This window comes from Triturus cristatus, chromosome 7 (genome assembly GCF_964204655.1).
Source record: "Triturus cristatus chromosome 7, aTriCri1.1, whole genome shotgun sequence".
Taxonomy (NCBI): domain Eukaryota; kingdom Metazoa; phylum Chordata; class Amphibia; order Caudata; family Salamandridae; genus Triturus; species Triturus cristatus.
Genome location: NC_140590.1, coordinates 921,417,845 through 921,439,874, shown reverse-complemented (window position 1 = coordinate 921,439,874; position 22,030 = coordinate 921,417,845). Strand labels below are relative to the sequence as shown.

At 42.7% G+C, this 22,030-nt stretch overlaps 1 protein-coding gene across 7 annotated transcripts in view; it reads left to right on the top strand.

Annotated features, from left to right (window-relative positions):
* Positions 1–22,030, top strand: part of LCP2 (lymphocyte cytosolic protein 2) — a 581,277-nt gene that overhangs the window by 421,953 nt on the left and 137,294 nt on the right. For 5 of the 7 annotated variants that reach the window (XM_085617864.1, XM_085617867.1, XM_085617870.1 and 2 more), the window contains exons 12-13: positions 14,332–14,411; positions 20,422–20,455. In XM_085617864.1, the coding sequence (XP_085473990.1) occupies positions 14,332–14,411; positions 20,422–20,455 (114 nt within the window). Of the gene's footprint in view, positions 1–14,331; positions 14,412–20,421; positions 20,466–22,030 lie in introns of all 7 variants that reach the window. The other 2 variants (XM_085617865.1, XM_085617869.1) reach the window with 1 other exon arrangement.

Below are 22,030 nucleotides of genomic sequence, written 5' to 3'. Positions count from 1 at the left end.
CCAACGTAATAGAGGATATGAGCCTAGCAATCTGTGCTGGAGAGGGAACAGCAAATTGCCCAAAGTTGACATGCTTAACAATTGCGTAGGAGGAATCAGTTGCCTCATCGTCATGTCGGGGCTCAGCTGGATCACCCATGGTCGAACCCACAATGTCTGGTTCTGTGTTGCGAGAAGCTTCCTCCATGGCAACATGGAAGACGGGTAATGCTGTACGGGCAGAGTATTACGCCCCTGTTGCTGTGGCAGTGGACCAGGATACAGTTAATGCGATGAGGCAGGGGGAGAACTTCAAAGACATGGAGGCCAGCCACCAGGAGGAGAAAGTCCAGAACTCTGTGCTGGATGAATATCCTCAGGAGCACTCTCAGGGTACCCCCCTCAAAGCAGTATATGGAAAAAGCATCCCTCGTAGCACTTGGGGGGGGGGGGACACAAAAATAAGGCCCAGCAGGCAGCAGTGCAGGCCCCAACGAACCACCGCGAGTCTTCAGCTGGAGCAGTGCAGGGCAAGAACTGTGGCTTGTGTCCAGCACCTGCTGGGGCGTTGTGTCCCACTGGAGGAGCCGGACTCACCTGGGTTTATTGTTAGAGCAAAAAGGGGTAGCACAAATACCCAAGTCCATATAAGCAAAGGCGCTCTGAAACTGCACATGAGGATGCGGTGCAAAGCATGAGGTCACTAGGCCCAGAGTAAGAGAACACCAGCAGTAGGCACCAAGGGGCATGGGATCCCTGGCAGTACCCTATCTCACCACAGTGTCTGAAATCAGCAGACTCGCCTGTCGAAAAAGGGAGTGAGGGGACACAACACCACAGACCTCCAGGGAAAATTGCAGAGGGAGCTAGGTACCCCACGGTCACCTGTCAGCACTCAGATCTACTGAGACGTTACACGGGCAGGCAGCCTGCCAGAATACTTATGACAGAGAGTCTGGGGACTGGCTCCATTCATTGCCCAGCTGTTGGCAAGCTAGTGCGCTGCACCAGTGCACCGAAGCATTCATGGCACCATCCGACAATCCAGGTCCTTAGCAAGATGGCAGAGGTAGAGCATCAGCCCAGTGCAGCACCTCACCCTTCCTCAGGTCTCTTTGCTGACTCTCCTCTCTGCACCCCTGCTGTCTGGGCAGGATGCTGGCCAGTTACTACCCACACTCGGCGCCAGGTGAGCAGCTGCTGTAGCCAAACACGCACTGCCAATAGCCGCCCGAAGCAGTGTCAGCAGGGGCACCGGGGTCTGTGCCTCAGCGATGTGGTGTCGGAGGAGACCATTCCCCGATGTGCCACAGCCCAGCTCCCATCCACCATCTTGGGGCTGTGACCTTGTGGCCTTCTCAATGAGCTACCGGGACCCTCGTCTTGTCCCTGAGGCTGGTAATTGGATCAGCAAAGGATGCATTTTGGCCAGAGGGACATACAGCATAAATTAGGTGCCACTGAGTCTGAAAAAATCAACAGGATGGTGCTGGATGGTGTTTGCCAGGTAGTTACTCCTCCTGCAGGGCTAACAGACTCCTTTGTTTGCTCAGCAGGTAGGCTGGCGCCTAGGTGTTTCAGTTAAGGCATGCAGCTTTACAATTTACTGAGGTAGACTCAGGAGATATCACTTCACCTCTGGGAAACTGACTGACAAGTGGCCAACAGCTTTATTTGTACAGCAGTCCTCTAAGCACTCTGCGGAGCACTCTTTTCCTTGGTCAATGAGGATTTGGAACTGTAACAAACAAGTGTGAAAGTGGGGTCCCACTTTTATACAGCAGACAGCAGATGTGTATTCACTGCCTGCACTTTCAGAACTGGTTTGAGGTGATTCTATTTTCGTGTCCTCTTGAGTCTGCTCCCCAGATACAGCCATTGTGCAGAGTGCTGCTTCTCACAGCCTGATGCACCAATAACAGAGGCACGAAGAGGAGTGAGATTTCTGCACCTGATTGCCATTAATCAAACTAAAAGTTTGATCAGGGAAGGACAAAAGACCAGGCCTCACCTGAAGGGTTCCCTTCACCTTATACAACGGGGTCTCCAGTCCCACCTATGACCCCTGACATCCACCAAGGGGCAGTACTTCAAGAATACTCATCAGCAGCCCCTGGCTCAGCAGAAGGCCTCATTCAAACTGGACCCCTGTCTCCTCCTCCCTCACTTAAATGCCCAGGTCTCCTCCCTTTAGTTTTAGGAATGTTAGCAATACACTTCCATTCTCTTGGGTCATCCTTACCTCCATCATGTGCAGAAAGTTGTAAAAACAACATCACCTTCATCAAGTAACACTCTGGTCAGATCATGGACGAATGGGTTGGTGAAAGTATTAATGGACAAATGAGTAAAAGGATGTGCAGATGAGTGGGTCAGAGGATGGGTGAATGAGTAGGTGAAAGGATGGATTGATGGGTGAAAAGATGGATGAAAGGATGGAATGAGAAGGTAAAAGGATGGGTAGATGAGTGGTTTAGAGAAGGGGTGGATGGGTGGGTGAAAGGACGGGTGGATGAGTGGGTGAGAGAATGGGTACATGGGTGGATGAAAGGGTGGCAAAGTAAATGGAATTCTCAGAGGCTGGATGGATGGATGGATGGATGGATGGATGGATGGATGGATGGATGGATGGATGGATGGATGGGCGGGTTGATGGGTAGGTCTTTGTGAAAGAATGTCTAAGTAAATGGAAATCGATGGATGGATAGATTGATCGATCGATAGTGAAAGCATGGCAGAAATCCGAGAAAACTGATGGAAGGGTCAGTGGGTGAAAGGATAGCAGGGTAAATGAAAATATGAAATAATGGATGGGTGAGTGAAAGGATGACAGAGCATATGGAAATTTGAAAGGATAGATGGATGAGTGGGTGAAATGCGCAAATGAAATCTGAGAGGAATGATGTATGACATAGTAAATGGAAATCTGAAATGATGTATCATGGATGGTTGAATGGATAGACAAAAGATCAACTGATGGAAGATCAACTGATGGATGAAAGGCTTTATGGATGGATGGATCGATAGATGGATGGATGGAATGTCTACTGGATGGATGGAATGGTGAAAGACTGAATAATGGATGTAAGAATAAACAGATGACAGAATGTAGAGGTGAAATGGTAGGTAACAGAGTGTGACTAGTAGGAATAAAGCATAAATGTATAGATGCTTGATTGGAAGAGACAAGGGAGCTCTCATTAGAATGTTTAGGCTTTGCTTGCTTGGTGCGTCAAAGCCTTGGTTCAAAGTGGGGGTTATTTTTATTTTCTGTCTACTCTCTTGGTATGCACAGAGTAACCTAAAAACATATTTAAAATAGGCATGGGGGTGAATTTCGCTCAGTTTGGAGAGTTTGTGGAGTTTTCTGCACTCCAGGCTCTGCAGAGCTCACAGAGTGCAGAAAACTCCGCTTCGCGTAGTGCAGCAGAGTTTTTTTCCTGCTCTCATTCGCAAATGGTAAGTTCACGAGCGTGAGCTGCCGATCAGGTAGAATTCCTACCCAAGCAGGTTGAAAAAACAGCACGAATGGCAGTTCGCACTGCACATTGCCACTTGCGTAACTTCGCAGAGTTTTTCGACACTTCGCAAAGTTCTGCGTAGTAAAAGTTTGCAAACAACGTCCAGGCCTGATTTAAAGATCACGTTATGTTTTGTAATTTACTAGACAAAAACGTATTTGTGCGGTTATATATGCCAAACCAGCAGTGAGAAGCAATAATAGGGGTGAAGTAGGGGAGGATGGAACAATAAATATTACCCTGCAACAGAACTAGCAGGATACGAAAGTAAAAGAACTGAAGAATAAACATTTTCCCTTAGGTAGGAAGGGTGAAATGCAAGCCTTGCTTCTCACCAGTAAGGCAAAGCACTACTTGATAGGTCAATCCATCTTCTAGTTGGGATGTTTTCCTTCGGATATTCAATGAAAAAATTATGCTTTTTAACATGCATTCATGTTATCCATGCTCTTTGTAGTTTTTGAGACTGAGTTTTGATACGTTGTTCTGGCTTTGATTTTTCGTTTTATCTTTGCATTGTTTTTGATGTCTATTATGCAGACCAGGATTGATCTTGGCTCCCTCTAAGGCCTCAAAGCCTAGAATGGACTGCAAATTATCCTTTAACCATGTTCTAAAACCAATGTTTGTTAGCTAGGTTAACTATAAAGGATCCAGAGGACCTCAAGGATGCTCTATAAGCAATTCCTCAACACTGTGCCTGGATCATTCTGAGTCGGAAAGCAAATTGTTAAGTGTAAGAAATTGGAGCATTAGTTAATGGTAGTGAGAACCCATTTCAAATAAAAGGTAGAACTCTTGTCAGGTTGTGCCACTAATGTCAATAAATACATCTGAGCTCAACCCCCTGGTACCTTGGCACAAAGCGGCCTAGCTTAACTTAGAGGCTATGTATAAAGTATTTATGCAGCACTCAAACAGTAATAAACTGAAAACACAGCACAACAAATATCCCAAACAAATGTAAAAAGCTTAGAGAATATTTGAATAAATAAATGACACAAAAATCCAATAAGGCGAACTAGAAATATGAATGTTTAAAGTTTGAATTCAAAATAGTGCCAAAAAGCATAAAGTACCGACTGTGAGTATCTGGTCAAAGTCAAAAGTTAAGGCTGACTGCAATGAAGCCTTGGTCAGATAGAGGGACCAGGTTGGTCCTAGTGGAAATTTTACTCTCTGCCTTAGAAACATTTATAGAGAAAATGTGGTCATCGATGAATCATCAGGTAGGCAAGCTGCTAGGTGGATCTGAACCAGGGCTCGACAACAGTGGCTTGCTGGAGAACGATGTCCTGGTGTGGTCATCGATAAAGTATGGATGTCTCAGAATGAGCAAAATCCGAAGTGCATGGCCAGGAAAACTGTGGCATCGATTTGATGATGCTCTGCATTGATCTCGGTGAATCCCTCTATGTTCGGACTAAGAAACTTTTCTGGAAGTCGTATCACCTCCTGCAGACAAGTCGGCAAGTTGAAGCTGACCAGTGATCCGACGTCAACATATACACCTTCGACGGCGACCATGGCCTCCGTCGGTTCCTCTGGCAGAATGTTGGCAAAACGTTTCTAAGTTCCAATTTGTGCTGTTGTGGGAGAGAAGTAGTACACCAGCCAAGGGTCCAGGAACTGGGGGTACCAAATGGGGGTTTGAACTCACTTCAGCAGGGACCAACAGCAGGGTCCAGGTCAGATTAATTTGGAACTGGTCAGCTGGGCAGTTGCAGGCAGAAATTGTCCCTGGAAGCTTGTTGTATCCCTGTAGCTCAAATAGGCAGTCAACCAACTGACCCCTGGCGTCACTTCAGGGGTCTTGCATTCAGGGCAAGCAGGTCTAGCCTCCCCTCAGGTTTTCCTCACAGCATGGCAGGCCTTCATATAATACTCTGATTCTTCACATCTCCTGGAGGTTTCTGAAGAGAGTTCTGTGGGGTCCACTTTTATGCTTAGGGCCAAGCAGTGAGTGGTGGGAAAGCGGGTGTCAGCCTGACTAGCGAGAAAAAAGGAAGGGAAGCCAAGGTGTGAGTTTCAGCTAGCAATGAATAGGCATCCTTTAAATCTCAAGAAGGGGTTGAGTTCTTCCCCAGGCTATGAAGATCCCTCTGTCCAATGTCTGGAAGTAAAACACATCCACAACAGGGGAGTCATCAGGGGTCATGTGACAGCTGGAAAATAGTAAACAAGGCTTTTTGTTTAGCAGAAAAATGTCAACTTTCTAAAAGTGTAATTTCAAAATAGTAATATAAAATGCAACATGACCATTAAGTTGGCTTACCATTTTTCAGATATTCCGAAACTGAATTTAGCACTTACTAAATGTAATAGTGTAAGCCTGTGTTAACCTGGGCGAGAGCCTGCATTGCTTCAATGAAAAACACCTGTGGAGGCTTTTTCCTGCCAGGACATGTAAAACATTAAATATATATGTCCTACTTTTTAAATACTATATACCCCACCCTATCGGCTTTTAAGGCTTAAGTTAAGGGTGAATTGAAAGTATTAATTAACAAGGAAGGTTTGTACCTGATGTAAGATTTAATTTGCCAGATTGACATGGCAGTTTAAAACTGTACACCTAGTCTGCAGTAGCAGGACTAGAGACATGGTTTGCCATTCTGCATTAGTGAGTACCACAGTGAGAGCTGCCTCACACTAGTAGCATTTAATTTGCAAACACTGGGTACAAGTTGTACCATATACTTGGGACTAATAAACCAATTGAATCTGCCAATGAGGTGTATAACAACTTTAACAGATTTGAAAAGTATTTGAAAAGGAGAGTACAAGCACTTTATCACTGGTTAGTAGGGGCAAAGTGCACAGAGTCCTACGGCCAACTAATGGTTTCTGAAACAGAATACAAACATTTGAGTGAATACCACACAAAAGATGGTAATTTCCAATAATGAGCAATGAGAGTGAGGGGCATGAGAGAGATAGCGAGAGAGAGGTTGCAATCCTGTTGTGAGCAGTGACTGACTTTAACAATGTCTAAATGATCTTACTAGAAGGTAAACTGTTTTCTGCCAAAAATATGTGGCTCACTCTTGATGGGTATCTCAAGTAACATGGCTTTCCACATATAAATTAAATTGATACAGTTGAAACAATGTTAAAAGAACAATACAATTGAGAAAAAAGAAGGTTGAATCTCCAAGTCAAGTATTTGAAAATGAAATGATTTAACTATAATAATTGCATATAAATGAAGACTATACAGTATACGGGTCCTAAATTATTGTAAACCTCAAGAAGGTTCGACAACAAACAACTGGAAAGGCAATTTCAGTGTTATTCTATAGGGCGTGAGTGGTAGAATTTGGTGTAGGCACTGTTCCTCATTTAATAGTGTTGGATGTTGGATAACATTTGGTGTTTTTTCTCGGTCAAAAATTTGACCTTTGAACTTAAAGATATTCTATGTCAAATATCTTCAGTGGGGCAAACCAAGAAATTGCATAAGAGAAGGGCTCCTCAAGGCTGAATCCTGCTGTTTTATGGTCTCTCGGTAGTCTCTGTAAAAACCTCAGAGTGGGACTAATAACTAAATGAGCCAAAGGGGCTGCATCATGATGGGCTTTGCTGGTGCAGTGTTGAGCTGAGTGCCTGTTTTGCACCTGCAGTTGGTAAAATCAGTTCATTTAACTTGGCATTTCTTGGGGTAGTGCTTTATTTTCAGATTACGTGGCTCAGAAACAGAAAGAGGGAAACCTGTAGTATCTGAAAAAAAAGCACTCACTCAGAGAAATATTCTATAAAATGAATTCACTTTATGCACTCTGGTGCCGATTCACAGAACTAATCTGAGACAAAATCCTAAACTTACTACTTTTGGTATTCACAGAAGGCATTTAGTAGTAGTTAAGTTAAGATTTTGTCTTAAGTTTGACTTAAGACAGACTTAAGACAGACTTAAAACAGACTTAAGACAAACTTAAAACAGACTTAAAACAGACTTAAGACAAAATCCTAACTTTACTTCTACTAAATGCCTTCTGTGAATACTAAAAGTAGTAAGTTTAGGATTTTGTCTCAGATTACTTCTGTGAATAGGACCCTCCATGAACATAAAACAGGTGCTCGGCTCCTCGCCAGCAAAGCCCATTGTGAAACATCCCCTGGTGAATGTCTTTTTTTGTGAAGGCTTACAATCTTGTCCCTGTTCTGCAGAGATGCGAATGGTCATGTAATTTTGTTATTCATGTTGCAAAAACTCCAGGATTTCAGGAAAGGTTTTGTGATGTAGTTTGCACACATTAGAGTTGCTGCAAGAATCTTCACTGCTTCAGATCAGTCCCACACCAAAAACAATTGAATTCTGGAATTCCACAGCCAGGCTACAAACTCAGTTTGTCTAAAGGGTATTTGTGACCGCCCTAAGAGAGGGGAGAAGTTTCTCAAGGGCATCTGGGGGGACAAGTCAAGTTACAAATGATCTGCTTGTTGTTTTCCAGGTACTCAGAATTTTCTGTTTCTCCATAAAATTTTGCACTTTATTATGATATTTTGCTAAGTTTTTCAAATATTTCTCCAGAACACAGCCTGAAAAATCTTTGTAGACCCCAACGCACTAAGGGGCTTATTTACATGCCTCATGCGCCACTTTTGTGTCATTTTTAACATGGGTAAAGTGACATACGGGTGGCGCAATGGGCTTGTAAATATTCCCCTAAGTGCTTAGTCAGTGTGCCATCCCAAGAGAGAAGGCCAGCTGGTCTGCAACCTTCCAGAACTCACTGAGCAATATTTGAATGCGAACAATTGGAAACCAAATATCCATTTTAAAAATGTATTTTTAAAATCAAGGCCCTCTCTTAGCGCATGCGATATGAATAGTAACTATTTTGAAAATAACCAATATTGTAACAACGAAAATCATAAAAAATGTGAATAGTAAGTAATATTGTAACATATTGGTAAAATAAAGCTTTCTTTTTTCAGTTTTTACAATCACACCCTTGCTCTTTCAAAAATCAATCTTGAGAGAATATCTTCTGTAAATGAGAAAAAAGAATGCTTCTTTGGTCAACACTGTATCAGGTTGTCATGGAAAACCGAATTTAATTGGTCACTGGCAGATCTCAACGATTCTTCAGAACAGATGGATAGTCAGTGGAAGTAACTATAAACCAATGCATATTGTGTAAGGAAAAGGTAGGAGGGAAGATCAAAGATTATGCCTCGATTAGTGCAGTAGAGAAACAAAAATGCCCATTAGTAAGAATATCCAAGTCTACATCTAGTAAAGAGAGACTAAAAACACAAAAGACTATGTTTCTTGTTGTTTGTCTCAGGAGAGTGCATACTAGCAGTGAGAGGACAAGGATTTGATGTGAAAGTTAGATGAATATACAAAATGTGGCACACACCTCACAGGAACACCAAAGGGGAAGCTTAGAAGGAAATTCAAATACCTCCCACTCTCTTCGCCATTGGTGCATCTGACAGTGTTTCTCATAACAGTGGTGCACTCCATAATTACTATGATTTTCTTGTTTATTCATAATGTGTCAGCTCCTAGCTGTTCACGTTACAATTACACTAAGGGGCTGATTATGACTTTGGCTGTGTGGGAGTGGGGCTGCCATGCTGCCCCCTGCTCCTAGACACGCCAAAGCAGTGAGAGCACTGCCCACCAGATTATGAGTTTTCTCATGTCTGGCAGGCGTTTCTCTGGCAGTCTCTCAGGGGTGCCTCTGAAAACGGGCACTGCAATGGGAGCGCCTAAGGCAGCTCCTGCATGGCATTGACTCTGCAGTCCATGCCATGTAGGAACTGGGGTGCATGCACACACGGGGGCACAACATGTGTAAAAGTGCAAAATGGGGCCCTGTGGCCCCCTCTTTCTCCTAACCGCCAGCAGTTTCATGGAGTAAGAACTTCCATGAGACTGCTGGTGGTGAGGAAAGTCGTAAAAGCTTGGCGATGCTGGAGGGCACCTTCAAGCATACTGCAGCCCTTAGACTGCCTCGCCACCACCAGGGATCTCTGATGGCGGTTGGGGCAGTGCCATGGTGGTGTGACTGCCCAGATTATAATAAGGCAGTCGGACCACCGGTGCAGCAGTGGCTGGACCACCACCACTGTGTCACAATGAGTTTGGCAGTCCTTGGACTGCTAAACTCATAATTTGGTCCTTACTATTGAGTTGATATTATGCAAAATCTGATGGTTGGGCTTATTATTTGTTCAAGTACTTTTTCTTCTTGTGACTTCCATTTGTGGCCCAGCTAAAGCAAGGTATGGGCATAGTGAAAACATGATTGGGAAAGTGATCCTCTTGAATGAAACTTACCTAGCAACATGTAAAATCCCTGCCTTATGTGCTGCTAAGCCCAAAACAAGTGAAGCTACTCTAATCAAACATAAAATGGAGGCTTGGGAATTTCCTAAAATATATTCGTATTGTACCTATTGGAAACACATACAAACGTATCACAATCTGTTAGTATTGCGGTGGCATGTGCACAAGATATTGACCAGTGTTCTCACTGCAAACTGATGATGAATCATTGTATTAAAAATAGAGCACAAATATAAGTGAAATGTTTACTTTTGCACAGTTTTGAGAGAAGATGTGATCCCCTTTGTAGAGCTGCCTTGCAGATATGCAAAAAATCAGAGGGCAAACCAAAGACACTTTTAAAGCATCCTTTTCACTATTAGTAGCAGGGGTCAGACTCAGGAAATACCCAGAGGCAATTGCTTGGGTGCAAGGATCACAAACTCAAATAAAAAGCAAAATTGTATGTGTGAGGCATTATGAGTAAGCATTACTCTTAAGCTCAGTACATTTTAAGAAAAACAATTTTTTTTAAACTGAGAAAATGTCACTGTTCAGAACAAAGTCAATGTCATGATGGGTTTCTCTGGAACTAATTATTATTCATTCTGTAAACGTGACAAATTATCTCCATGGAACATTTCGGTTAGATTTTGATCAAAAAGGATCCAACTTGCAAGTGAGGCCCTGTTGGAAATAACCAACTTTGTTGTGTATTCCCCCAGATTTTTGTTGGCTTTAGGTCTCTGCACACTTTATTCGTGCTAACCAGTAGTAAAGTGATGTGCTCTTCCTTAAAACACACCAACATTGGCAAACACCTGATTGACACATTTAATTTATTTATAAGTCGCTCGAATATGGTGCTACATGTAACGAGGGTCTGTTCAAGAAATGCTACTATTGCATCACTAATTGTGCCACCCAATATAGTAGCACTGTAAGGCATGTCTTCACTCCTGTCACTACAACCTGGCTGTACAGTTTTAAACTGCCAACTGTTAAAATCACCCTTGGGACAGGCTTAACCGTCCTTTAAAATATTTATAAATCACCTATAAGATAGGCCTTATTTTCCAATAAGGCATGGTGCATGGTATTTAAAAGTAGGACATGAAGTAGTTAATGTTACACATGTCCTGATAGTGAAAGGGCCCCAAAGTCCTTTTTCTTTGTGACAAAGCTAGCTGCTCCATAGGAAAACTCTGCATTACATCATAACACTTTATAATGATAAATGCAGGCTGAGAGCTGGTTGGAAATATAATTTAATGATTCATTTTTAATAGTTATTAAAAATCTTATTTAATGGTGAAATTGAATTTTGACTGTGTTGGGAAAGGTACTTTTAGAACAGTTACCTCTTCCTACCTAAACCTCTGGAAAACTGTCTGTCAATATTCAACTGTCACTTGACCGTGCTGATCTTTACTCTGTGGTGAGATGTGGATTGGTTCCAGACAGAATAAAAAATCCTTGTGTTTTGTCTGTGTGAGGATGTGGTGGCTTTCCCTTGACAGGATGGTCTGGAGCTGTGCCCAAGCATTAGTTAAGCTTAAAATACCCCTACCCTGTCACAAGTGGATGAACCTGACCACAGGCCTTCTATCTTCCTTTGGCCCACTAGTCAGCTTAGCCCCAAACCCAGTGGAAGTGAGAGCTGCCCAAAAACTTGTTTGGAGTGACCACAGGAGCGGATTTGCCCATTAACATAGCCACATCTCTGGGTGTGCTTAGAGAGCTCTAAGGAAAGAAAGGTCCTGCCATCTTGGGCTTATGTTTGTAGAAAGGGGCATTGTTGGATATTTACATTATAACACACAGGAAGTGCTGTAAAAGTGGATAGGGGCATGTATGGGAACCCTTACCTCATTGGTTCTTAGCCGTTTGATGCCCCCACCTACAGGTTGGCAATGAGCATAAATGTGGCATCTCCAGTACCCTCCTCAGAACACTCGGGGTCCTGATAAGAATCCGAAAAAGGACTGCACTGCTGTCTGAAGAACCTGAAGGAAGAGTGCACCTGCTTGCCTTGAACCCAGGGCCCACATGCTGGCACTGGGCATGCATGTGAAATCCCCTGTACCTTCTCAGAGCACTCCTCAACCTTAAAAGAATTAGAAGAACTGCCCTGCTGTCTGAAGAACCTGAGGCAAGACTGCCTTGAACACAGGACACCAGAAATGACTCCAAAGATCAGCTGTCTGACAGCCTATTTAAACTAAGGGCTGTAACTGGCTTCCAGAGGCCTTGCCCTGCTTTCAGCTGACCAGTCCAAAACGGGCCTGACTTGGTCTCTTCTGTTTGCTTCTGTCCTCCGCTAAGTACTGTCCCTAAGGTCCAGGAACTTGGCTGGGGTGGGAGTGTAATCAACTCTGCCTAACCGGAAGCTTCACTGGACTTAATGGTGAGCATTGACGCTGACAACCTTTGTTGATGGCTTCAACAGACTATATGCTGAGCAGCACCCGGTCCACCGCATCACCAGACTTGGTGAATAATAATAATAATAACGGCATTTGTAAAAGCACGAACAGCTTCCCTCAAGCAGAGGTGTCCCGGTGCTAAAGCAAGACAGAAGTGCGTGCAACAAGAACTCCTCACGCTAACCTAGTCCTTCGGTTCTAGGCTAAAAAGTCAGGTTTTCAGTGCTTTCCTGAAAAGTGGCTCAGATTCTATCTGTCGCAAGAAGTTAGGCAAGGTATTCCAAAGCCTAGTAGCCACAACCATGAAGGATCTCCCTCCAATCCGCACTTTCTTGAACCTCGGAATGCATAATAGGTTTAAGGAATTTGATCTCAGTAGCCTATTCTGTTCATAGCTACATAAGCGCTGTTTTAAATAGCTCGGACATTTACCATGTAAGGAGCGGAAAGCAAATGTCAGGGCCTTAAATTCAATTCTCCTGGCCACGGACAACCAGTGGAGTATCTTAATGTGCGGAGAGATATGATAGTGGTAGGGTACTCGCCTAATCATTCTCGCAGCCGCATTTTGGACCATTTGCAGTCTTTTAGTCAAATATGCAGGTAAGCCTACATATAGACTGTTCGCATAGTCCAATCTAGCCGTAACCGTGGCGTGTATAACGACTCGGCGACAGTCCTCAGGTAGTAATGGATGAATTTTCGTAAGCTTTTCAGTTTGCCAAAGCAGGTCGAAGACACCTGCATGATCTGAGCTGAAAGCGAGAGATCCGTCTCCCATTTGACCCCCACATTTTTAGCAGACTTTGCCGGTGTGGGTGGAGGACCCATCTCCTGCGGCCACCAAAGGTCCGCGGGCGGCAGGAGAGTATTTCCAAAAAATAGTACCTCCGTTTTCTCGGTGTTAAGCTTCAATTTGTTGTTATTCATGAAGAACAGCATCAAAGCAGTGCTGACCACCTTTGTCAATGGCTTTACTGCTCCTGATGCTGAAAAGCCTCAAATTTCCCTTGGTTGATGAATATGCTTGAGAGTTTATTCAAACATGACACGGGCCTCAACAATCCTGGACACCGTCTGTTTTCTAGTTTGTTTTTAATTTTTTCAAATGACAGCTTGGATAATTATTAACGTTTCCACCATGTCATGTCAATGAGATTATTTAGGATGACAGGTAACCATTTTGCTGCATTTGGGCTCTTACATCAGATCAACTAGCTATGTGCCACATTTCTTGGAAACCTGAGCCTTTTATGAAGCAGCTGAAGAGCAGCAGCGTTCCTCTTGATTTTCCAAAAGATTAAAAAAGCTAAATAATTTTGAAATGCCGGAAATTGTTGAATTTGATATTCTGGAAGGCCCACATATGTGGAATTTGGGTACTCTAGCTTAATCTTTATTAGTGCTCACATTATGATTCTGTGAAATGTTATTGGTGGGAATGGAAATACTTTTAAGAGTTGCTAGTGGTTTAAAAAAGTATCAAGATAACAAGGGCCCAGTCTTAAAATACATTTTCACGTCATTGTCGTATAGAAATCCTGCATTTTCACTTTTGTGGTAACCATTGCCCGTGGCCAGAATGTAAAGCCAGGGTTTGTCCATGCTAAGTGGCACTTGGCATGTGTTGATGATACCTCTTTGCATGCTATTGGATAATTGCATTGGTCCTTTCTTTGGCGTTCACAGCTCGAGGGGTATCATCCTTCATAGTGAAACATTGTAGTAACTCAGAGCAAATGGAGGGTACTACATGCTAGGCTGGGGAGTAGTTGAGCTTTACTTGTCAAAGTCCAATAAACCATTCTCTGTCTCGATTATGAAGGCTTGTGGGACCTTTGGAGCAGACTCAAGAGCTAGCAAGTGTCACTGTGTTCATTTGGACACACAGCGCCGAAAGCAAACTCAGAAAGGAAAAATTGCATTCTCTCTCCAGGCACTTTTAAAATAGAACAGGGGTTATGGCAGAGATGGAAAACTAAGTAAACAGTAATTTCTTTTTGTTTGTACCTACATTACCATCAAATGATTTCAATGAAAATACACTGGCGGGATCCCACATGGTCTTTTTGTTGCTTACATTTTTAAATTATTTTAACTTGCATTTGTTTTTGTTTTTTAGTTGGTTCCAAAAATACCAAAACCTCCTCTGCCATCTGAAAAAAAGTGGGATGGGTCTCGGATGAGTTCAACGTCTCCAAGGTAAACAATAGGTCTAAATTTTGTAAAAAGTGACATTTCACACTTTCATGAATGAATAATAGGTTGCTGACTAACTAGACAGATGTGTGTGAAATAATGAAAAATCGAAAATTGAGAAGCAAAGCTGGAGGAAAGCAAATCATGAAAAAACAATATTAAAAAAATAAAATTTTAAGTAAATACAAAAAAATCTAAAATTAAAGGAAAGATTTAAAAAGAAAGATATTTTTTAAAACCTAAAACTACGGACACTTTTGTGAAGCTCAGGGGTAGTGAGGATTTTTTGGGATTCAGGGATGGGTGATGTTTAGAGGGGATCGTGGGTTTTTAGGGTTTAGGGATGGGTGGAGTTTAGAGTATGGAGGATTTTTTTAGTCTCGGATGAGTGTTATTAGGGCTGATGAGGGGATTTAGGGTTTAGGGATGGGTGCTTTATAAGGGTGTTGACTTTTTTAGGTTTTACAAATTTGTGCAGTTTCGGGCTGCTGAATGCTTAGAAGGTTGCATGATGGGTAGAGTTTTGCGGTTGTGAAGGTTTTTAGTTTGCATGAATAGGTGGAGTTTAGGGTGGTTTGGGGTTTTAAGGGTTCAGTGACTATTTGGATTGTATATTTAGAAAGGTTTTTATGATTCATGTATGATGGTGTGAGGGCTATTAGGTGTCATGAGCTGGTGTTTATTTTAGCAGTGGAGAGGGATTTTCAAGGGTTCAGGGTTGAGTGGAGTTTAAGGGTGATGGGGGTTCTAAGGAATGAGGGATGGGTTGGATTTAGCACACAAAAGGGTTTTTAGGGTTCTAGTATGGGTGGAGTTTAGGGGTAGTGAGTGGGCCTTATGTCAAGAGAAGGGTACAGTTTAGAAGTAGCAAGGGCCTTAAAGGATCAGGGATAAATGGAGTTTACGAGTCAGAAATGGGTGGAGTTTAGGTGTGGTGAGTGTTTTTAAGGGCTCAGGGATGGGTGGAGTTTAGGGTAAGAAAGGATTTTTAGGGTTCAGTGATCGGTTGAGTTTGGGGTGGGTCAGGAGCTTGAACTGCCACCTTTTTTTGTACAGGGAGAGGAGTTCCCTGCAATAGGGGGTGATGTGGGTTCATCCAGGATGAGTCTGCCTACGCTGTTCTGTATGGTCTATAGACATTGGAGGAGGTGAGCTGTGATCCCTACATAGAGAGTATTGCCATAGTCCAGTTGGCTAGAGATGAAGGACTGGGTGATGGTGCATCTTTAGCTTTGGGGTAGTCATTTGAATATCTTATGAAGCATGTGGAGGATGAAGGATGAGCGGAAGGAGTCAGAGTTGACCTTTGTCATCTTAGTTAGCTTGTTGTCCGGAAAGATAGATAGGGTTCTAGCAGGGTATGGTAGGTCCGAGTATGGAAGGTCACCAGAATGCGTATCATGGGGAGCATTTATTTCCAAAAACCAGTGACTCTGTTGTTCAGCTTCAGGAAGTTGTCCTTCATGCATTTGGCGGGGTGTGTCATGTAGTTCTGGAAGTTGTTCTTGGTGCTGTCTTCGGAGAGGATGAGTTGTGTGTCGTCGACATATGATATGATGTTGAGTCTGTAGGTTTTGGCAAAGCTGGCCAGAGGCGTAATGTAAGTGTTGAAGAGTGTGGGGCTGAGCAAGAATCCTTTGGGTACTCCACAGATGATTTTCTTGGGTCCAGAGGTGAAGGGGGAAAGGCAAACGTTTGCATTCTCCAAGTGAAGAAAGAGGCAATCCATTTGAGAGCTCATCCTTGGATGACTATGCTGTGCAGCCTTGCGATGAGTGTGTAAGTTTTATAGTCATGTATACATAGCCGTTCCCTAGCTTCCTCTAGTTGTTTTAGTTCCTCATTGTGTTCATCTGAGTCTATGACCCCATTCACAATTTGTTGGTAACAATTTCCTGACTCCATATGCTAAATCATACATAACCCCTGTATGGTGGCCTTAAATGCCTACAACAGTACCCAGGCCAAAGCTACAGAGTTTTGGTTATCCTGAAAGTTGTCCCAAATAACAGTTCTAACTTCTTCCCTGAATGAGGAATCCTACAGTGCCACCACAAGAAATTGGCAGTGGGACATAGCGTGATTGTATAACCCAAATGGAAATTCTATCATCAATTGTGCATGGTCTAATATGGTACGATCCAGGCATCGAGCATGACTTATGTCTCTTACATGTTCCAAGTGTAACAGTGCAGAATCGATGGAGGAGAATGTACTGTGTGGCGGGGGAGTAAAGGAAGTACCCTCCCTTTCCTCTGTGTTTAGAGCGCTAGAACTTAATTAGGTCAAGCATCATCCAAGCTTCTTGTAATGCTAGGGATGCCCTACCCAATGCTCTCAGGGGGTTTTGTTAAGTATTCAGATGTCTATCTACCCATTCATAGTATTCTATGTCTGCAAAAGGAATAAAGCAGCGATTTCTTTAAAAAAGTTGGGAGTATCTATTTTAGGAGCATAGGTGTTTATAAGCAATGGAGTCTCCCCGTTTAAGTCTCCCACCATACCTACATATCGTCCATTGAGGTCTATAAGGGTCCTCATTGTTTTAAAGGGACCAAAGCTGCCATCCATTTCAAAACCCCATGCCCAATGCTCTGAAACTAGCAGACCATGGGAGTCCCCCCTATCTTGTGCTTAGCTTGGCGTGTTCGAGTACATCCATATGGGTTTATTATAACATTATTATCTGTGCCTGCTGGTGCTTCAAGTAGAACCATATTTTCCTTTTTATGGGACTATTAAGGCCTTTACTGTTCCATGATATTGCCTGAAGCCCCATCCTGAACTGTGCTGTGCTGTATTTGTGGGTCTAGTGATGTGAATTATGTTACCTTTTGTGATGTATGGTTGAGAGTGCCCAATACTTTGTGCCTGCAAATGTTCCACTTCCGATGTAGCCCACCCAAACTCGACCTACGTAATCGGTACCGGTAGTACTTACCCTCCCACTGAACAACTATTATTAACTGTGTGTTCCTCATTTATACACCTTCTGTACTATGGCTGGTCGTATGTATGCATCCCCTCTGGTTAGACCTTTGTCCATCTATAGTTCAGATGTCAGCCAACCGGCCACTCCCTGTCACCACGCCCATATAAATCTATTCATACATTACACTTAGAAATAAGGCAGAACCTTCAGGTAAGTGCCACCCTAAGGCTGAATGATTTAACACAGAGCATCTTTGTATCTTTCTCCAAAGCTGTTGCTATCTTAGGTCATGCTAGTGTGGAGTAGTTACAGGTACAGAGATCCTTAGCCTCCTTCGTGCAAATGTATTCTGTTATAGAAGGAGAACTATTGGCAATGAAAGAAGCTTGCAATAAGTGAAGGTACCTTATCCGAGGTAGTTGTCATCCCTTTGAGATCAGGACGGATCACTGTAATCTCGAGGTCTTGCAAAAGCTTCAATGTAGAAATATTTTATTTCTCAGGACAATTTTTGTGGTCACCTACACTCCTGGATCCCGCACTACTCCTCCTGATTTTCTGTTCCGTCAGAACCTTTGTCTTCAGAAAGTCCAACCTTAAACAATTTTTGCTCCTGAACAGAAAATATATCTAGCCATTCCTTTTTTAGAGGAGCTCAATCAGGCTTATCTATCTTTGAAAAAGGAAGAACATAAAAGAGATATGTGGGCATTTTAAACTCAATAAGCAAGGTAATTTATACTATTTCAATAATACTCTGTTTATTCCTGTCACAACTTTACAAGAGTTGATACTAAATTTGTGTCATGATACCTTACATGCTGGCCATTGCAGTAAGCCAGTCTCTAATCTTGCAATCTTTTTGCTTGCAGCCCAATGGGATGTTTATTAAGCAGCCAAATTGCTTTTTAATGTGGATGCCATATTGTGAAATAAAATAAAATCTATGTACACTGCAACTGCTAGCTGTCTGAATCCTGCATTGTTTACTTTACATTTTAAACACATATCTGCCACATTTAGGAGGCATGTTTTATGCTTTATACTTTTATTCCTCTAATTTATCTGAAATATGCACGTTGGTTTTGTGTGTATTTCACCTTGATCGGGAAAGTGACTCATTGCAAGAAAGAGTCAGTGAGTGGGTGAATAGATGCATGAGTGCAAAGATGAGTGCAAGTATAAATACTTCTTTCAGTTATGTACCAGATCTATTTGCATTCCCGATGCTTGTTTTAATATGGAGAACATAAAATCTATAAGCTACTCATCTTACATTACAGTCATCCACAAACAATAATTTTAGGAAATATAAATTTGCCCGTGCATAGGGTAGAAGTGCCCCTGCATTTACATTTGCAATGCGAAAGTCAAAAAATTAAACTGTGCACCGCGGGCCATATGTAGGTGGCCTAACATTTACCACTTCATAAATACCGAATTTTACCGATTCGGTATTTATGAAGTGGTAAATGCTATGTAGGTAATCCATCGGTAATATTTACCGATTCGGAATGGGTGTGTATTTTAGAATCGGTATTTACCGATTCGGTAATGGTAACTGGCTTCCCATTGATTCCTATGGGCCAGGAGGCACATAGGAATCAATGGGAAGCCAGTTACCATTACCGAATCGGTAAATACCGATTCGGTAATGGGGGGAGCACAATCAAGGGTGGCAGGGTGTCACAGTGACACCCTGTTGCACCCCTGATTCCTGCATGTGTGCACATGTGGCACACATACATGCCCTAAGGGCATGTATGTCTGCCACATTGCACACTTCTAAGTGCCCAAAAATGCTTTTTCAAAGCCATTCGTCATTTACCACCAACTTTTAGTTGGTGGTAAATAACGAATCCACACAACACCCACACACTCCCCCTACATCTCATTTCGGGATTCGGTATTTACCGAATCGGTAAAATTACCGATTCGGTAATTTTACCGATTCGGTAAATTACCGAATCCTGAAATGTCCTCCCTACATACCAAAAGCCTGAATACCGGTCGGTAACGGGATTTTTACCGAAAATCGGCCGTTACCGACCGGTATTAGGCTACCTACATATGGCAGCAAGTGCGGTAAAAAACCTACTGGCTTTTGAAAAGTATGAAGCCGTACATAATTAGAACAATCTGTAGCATTATGGTATAATCTACCTTATGTTAGCCTAACCAAATCTAACCTAATTTAACCTTACTTTAATGACTCCTAGTCATAAAACTAGGTATGAAGGCCTTATCATTGAGCAATTTTAACTACAAGTTTTTTGGCATTTCAGGCATCAACGTGGAGCTTATCCTCCTTAAGGATCACTATTTTATTGCACATGTTATGGTGGCATCATTTCACGAAAATCAAATTAAATCTCAAGCTTTAACCTACTGAGGGCAGCGAAGGAATTTACATTAGATGGCCAGTGACGTCCTTAAAAGTCACATATGAAAGCTATAGATGGTGAAGCAATCATGAGTGAGGATTAAAATACCACAATATGAGTAAAACTGATTCAACTCCAGAATCCTATAGAGAAGCAAAAGCATTTTTAAGGGTCGGGCAATTTGATCTTTGGGGTGACACTTGAAAGATGCCATTTTTGTCATAAATTTACTCCGGTGGTTTTTGCCTGGCCACCAGTTGCTTGATTCCAGCAGGAGGGCAAAGTGCTACACAAAAACACCCGTATCTCCACTACAGTATGTGATAGAGAAACAGGAGATGGCTCATCTCAAAGAAGAAACTCTTATCTTTTTATAACATTTTCTATACTGCAATTACGGCCCTTTGCAACTCCCAGCTGCTGGCTATGGACAGTCTGGTGTAAGAGCTCTAGGAATAGATTGAATCAGACTGAGTGACGAAATAATCATCTAAACCATTTTAGTCTAGAATTTCAATGACTTTAAGAATATTTTTGCACAACCCGTTTTGCCTGAATGCCTGAAACACTAAATATTGGGCTTCACTTTTAGATTGTACTTATTCCTATACTGTTAACATTACCCTTCTTTCCACTACTGCCATAACGGATATGTTATTTTGCTTTTACAATATATATTCTATATATTTTATTCCAGACCTTCTCGTTCATACAACACAAATCCTGATAAGGTACGTACATGTTATATTTATATTATTAAATATGTAGTTAAGGGTTAGTAAATTGAAGAAAGCAGACTTGCAGTTGGTTGAAGTTGGTGCTTTAGAGTCAGACTATGTTGGTGTATCTTAGCTGTGCACTGGATAGTTGGTAATGAGAATTTTTACTCAAACATGACTTTCAATTAGGCCTGGGTGTGAAATTCAGCTCTGTCAGTTTTTTCTGTGCTAACGTTAAACTGGCGACCGAGAAAAATCTTACTCCAGACCACCTCCTGGGCAAGAATTTTTAAAGTGGATGATCGTGGATGGTTGCTACCACTCGCCTTGAGAAACCTTCCATTCGTGTTGAGGAAGCTGCCGCTCAAGTAGGCCATCTACTTTAGCGGCAGAAAAAAGCAGCACCCTCTTGCGCTGCGCATCATACCATTCACACTGATTATCCAGCTTGTGACAAAGACCCTGCGCTAAAAATCAGCAACCAAACACACTCTGCCACTTACGGAAGTACGCGTAGTGCAGTGGAGTTTTTTGGTCGCTTCACGAAGTTCAGCGAAGAAGAACTCTGTGAACTCTGCCCAGGCCTACTTTAAATGTACTGTTCTGCAAATGCTGTTTTTGGGTGCCTAAACTGTATCTGAACTAGTAGGTCCAATTGGGGTTTGTTCTTCGACGTTGGATGTGGTTATTGATATCTAATAGATTAAAGGCTACACAGACTTTACTGGAAATCATAATTGTTAGACCTGTCAGCCTTAGAGTGGTCTTCCCCAAACTTTTTGCCTCTCCTCCTCCATTTTGCTGAACCTATTTTCATTGGCTTTAGGTCTCTGTGCACTTACCACTGCTAGCCAGCGCTAAAGTGCTTGTGCCCACTCTCCCAAAACATGATTGAAAAGGCTTAATCCTAATTGGCATATTTAATGTACTTTTAAGTCCCTTCTAAAGTGGTACTACATGTACCCAGGGCCTGTAAATCAAATGCTACTAGTTGGCCTGCAGCACTGATTGTGCTAACCAGTTAAGTAGTACCTTAAAACATGCCCCAGGAATACCATTGCAGTCTCTGTGTGTAGTTTGAAAATGCCATGTCAACTTGGTATTTAAACCGCTTGCCAAGCCTTATGCTTGCCTTTTATTACCAACACGCCACCCCTCAGGTGTCTAGAGATACATAGCAATGGCTGCACCAACAATGGTGAATACTAAAGACTTTTAACTGAAGTGAGTGTTATCAAGTACTGCATTTAATACAATGCATCTGGGCTACCTTTGTGCCCTCACCTGCAAGGATGGTGTTTGAGCTTACCAGTCTGGGGATCGACAATGTGCATGAGCTCAATGAGGTTTCCCAGGAGAAGGGGCTGCCTGCCAAAAGGAGCACGAGGGAGGTGGAGCTCCAAAAGGACTTGAGGGCATGGACAGAGGTACGTCAGCTGCCAACAGATGGAGAGGAGGGGGAGGATGATGAAGGATTAGAGCAGGACCAGCAGTGAGATATTAGAATGCAGCTTTCTGAGAAGGTGGGTAGCCTACTCCCAGGATTGGAAATTCATTCCCATGCAGGGGGCAGCATGTTCACAGGGG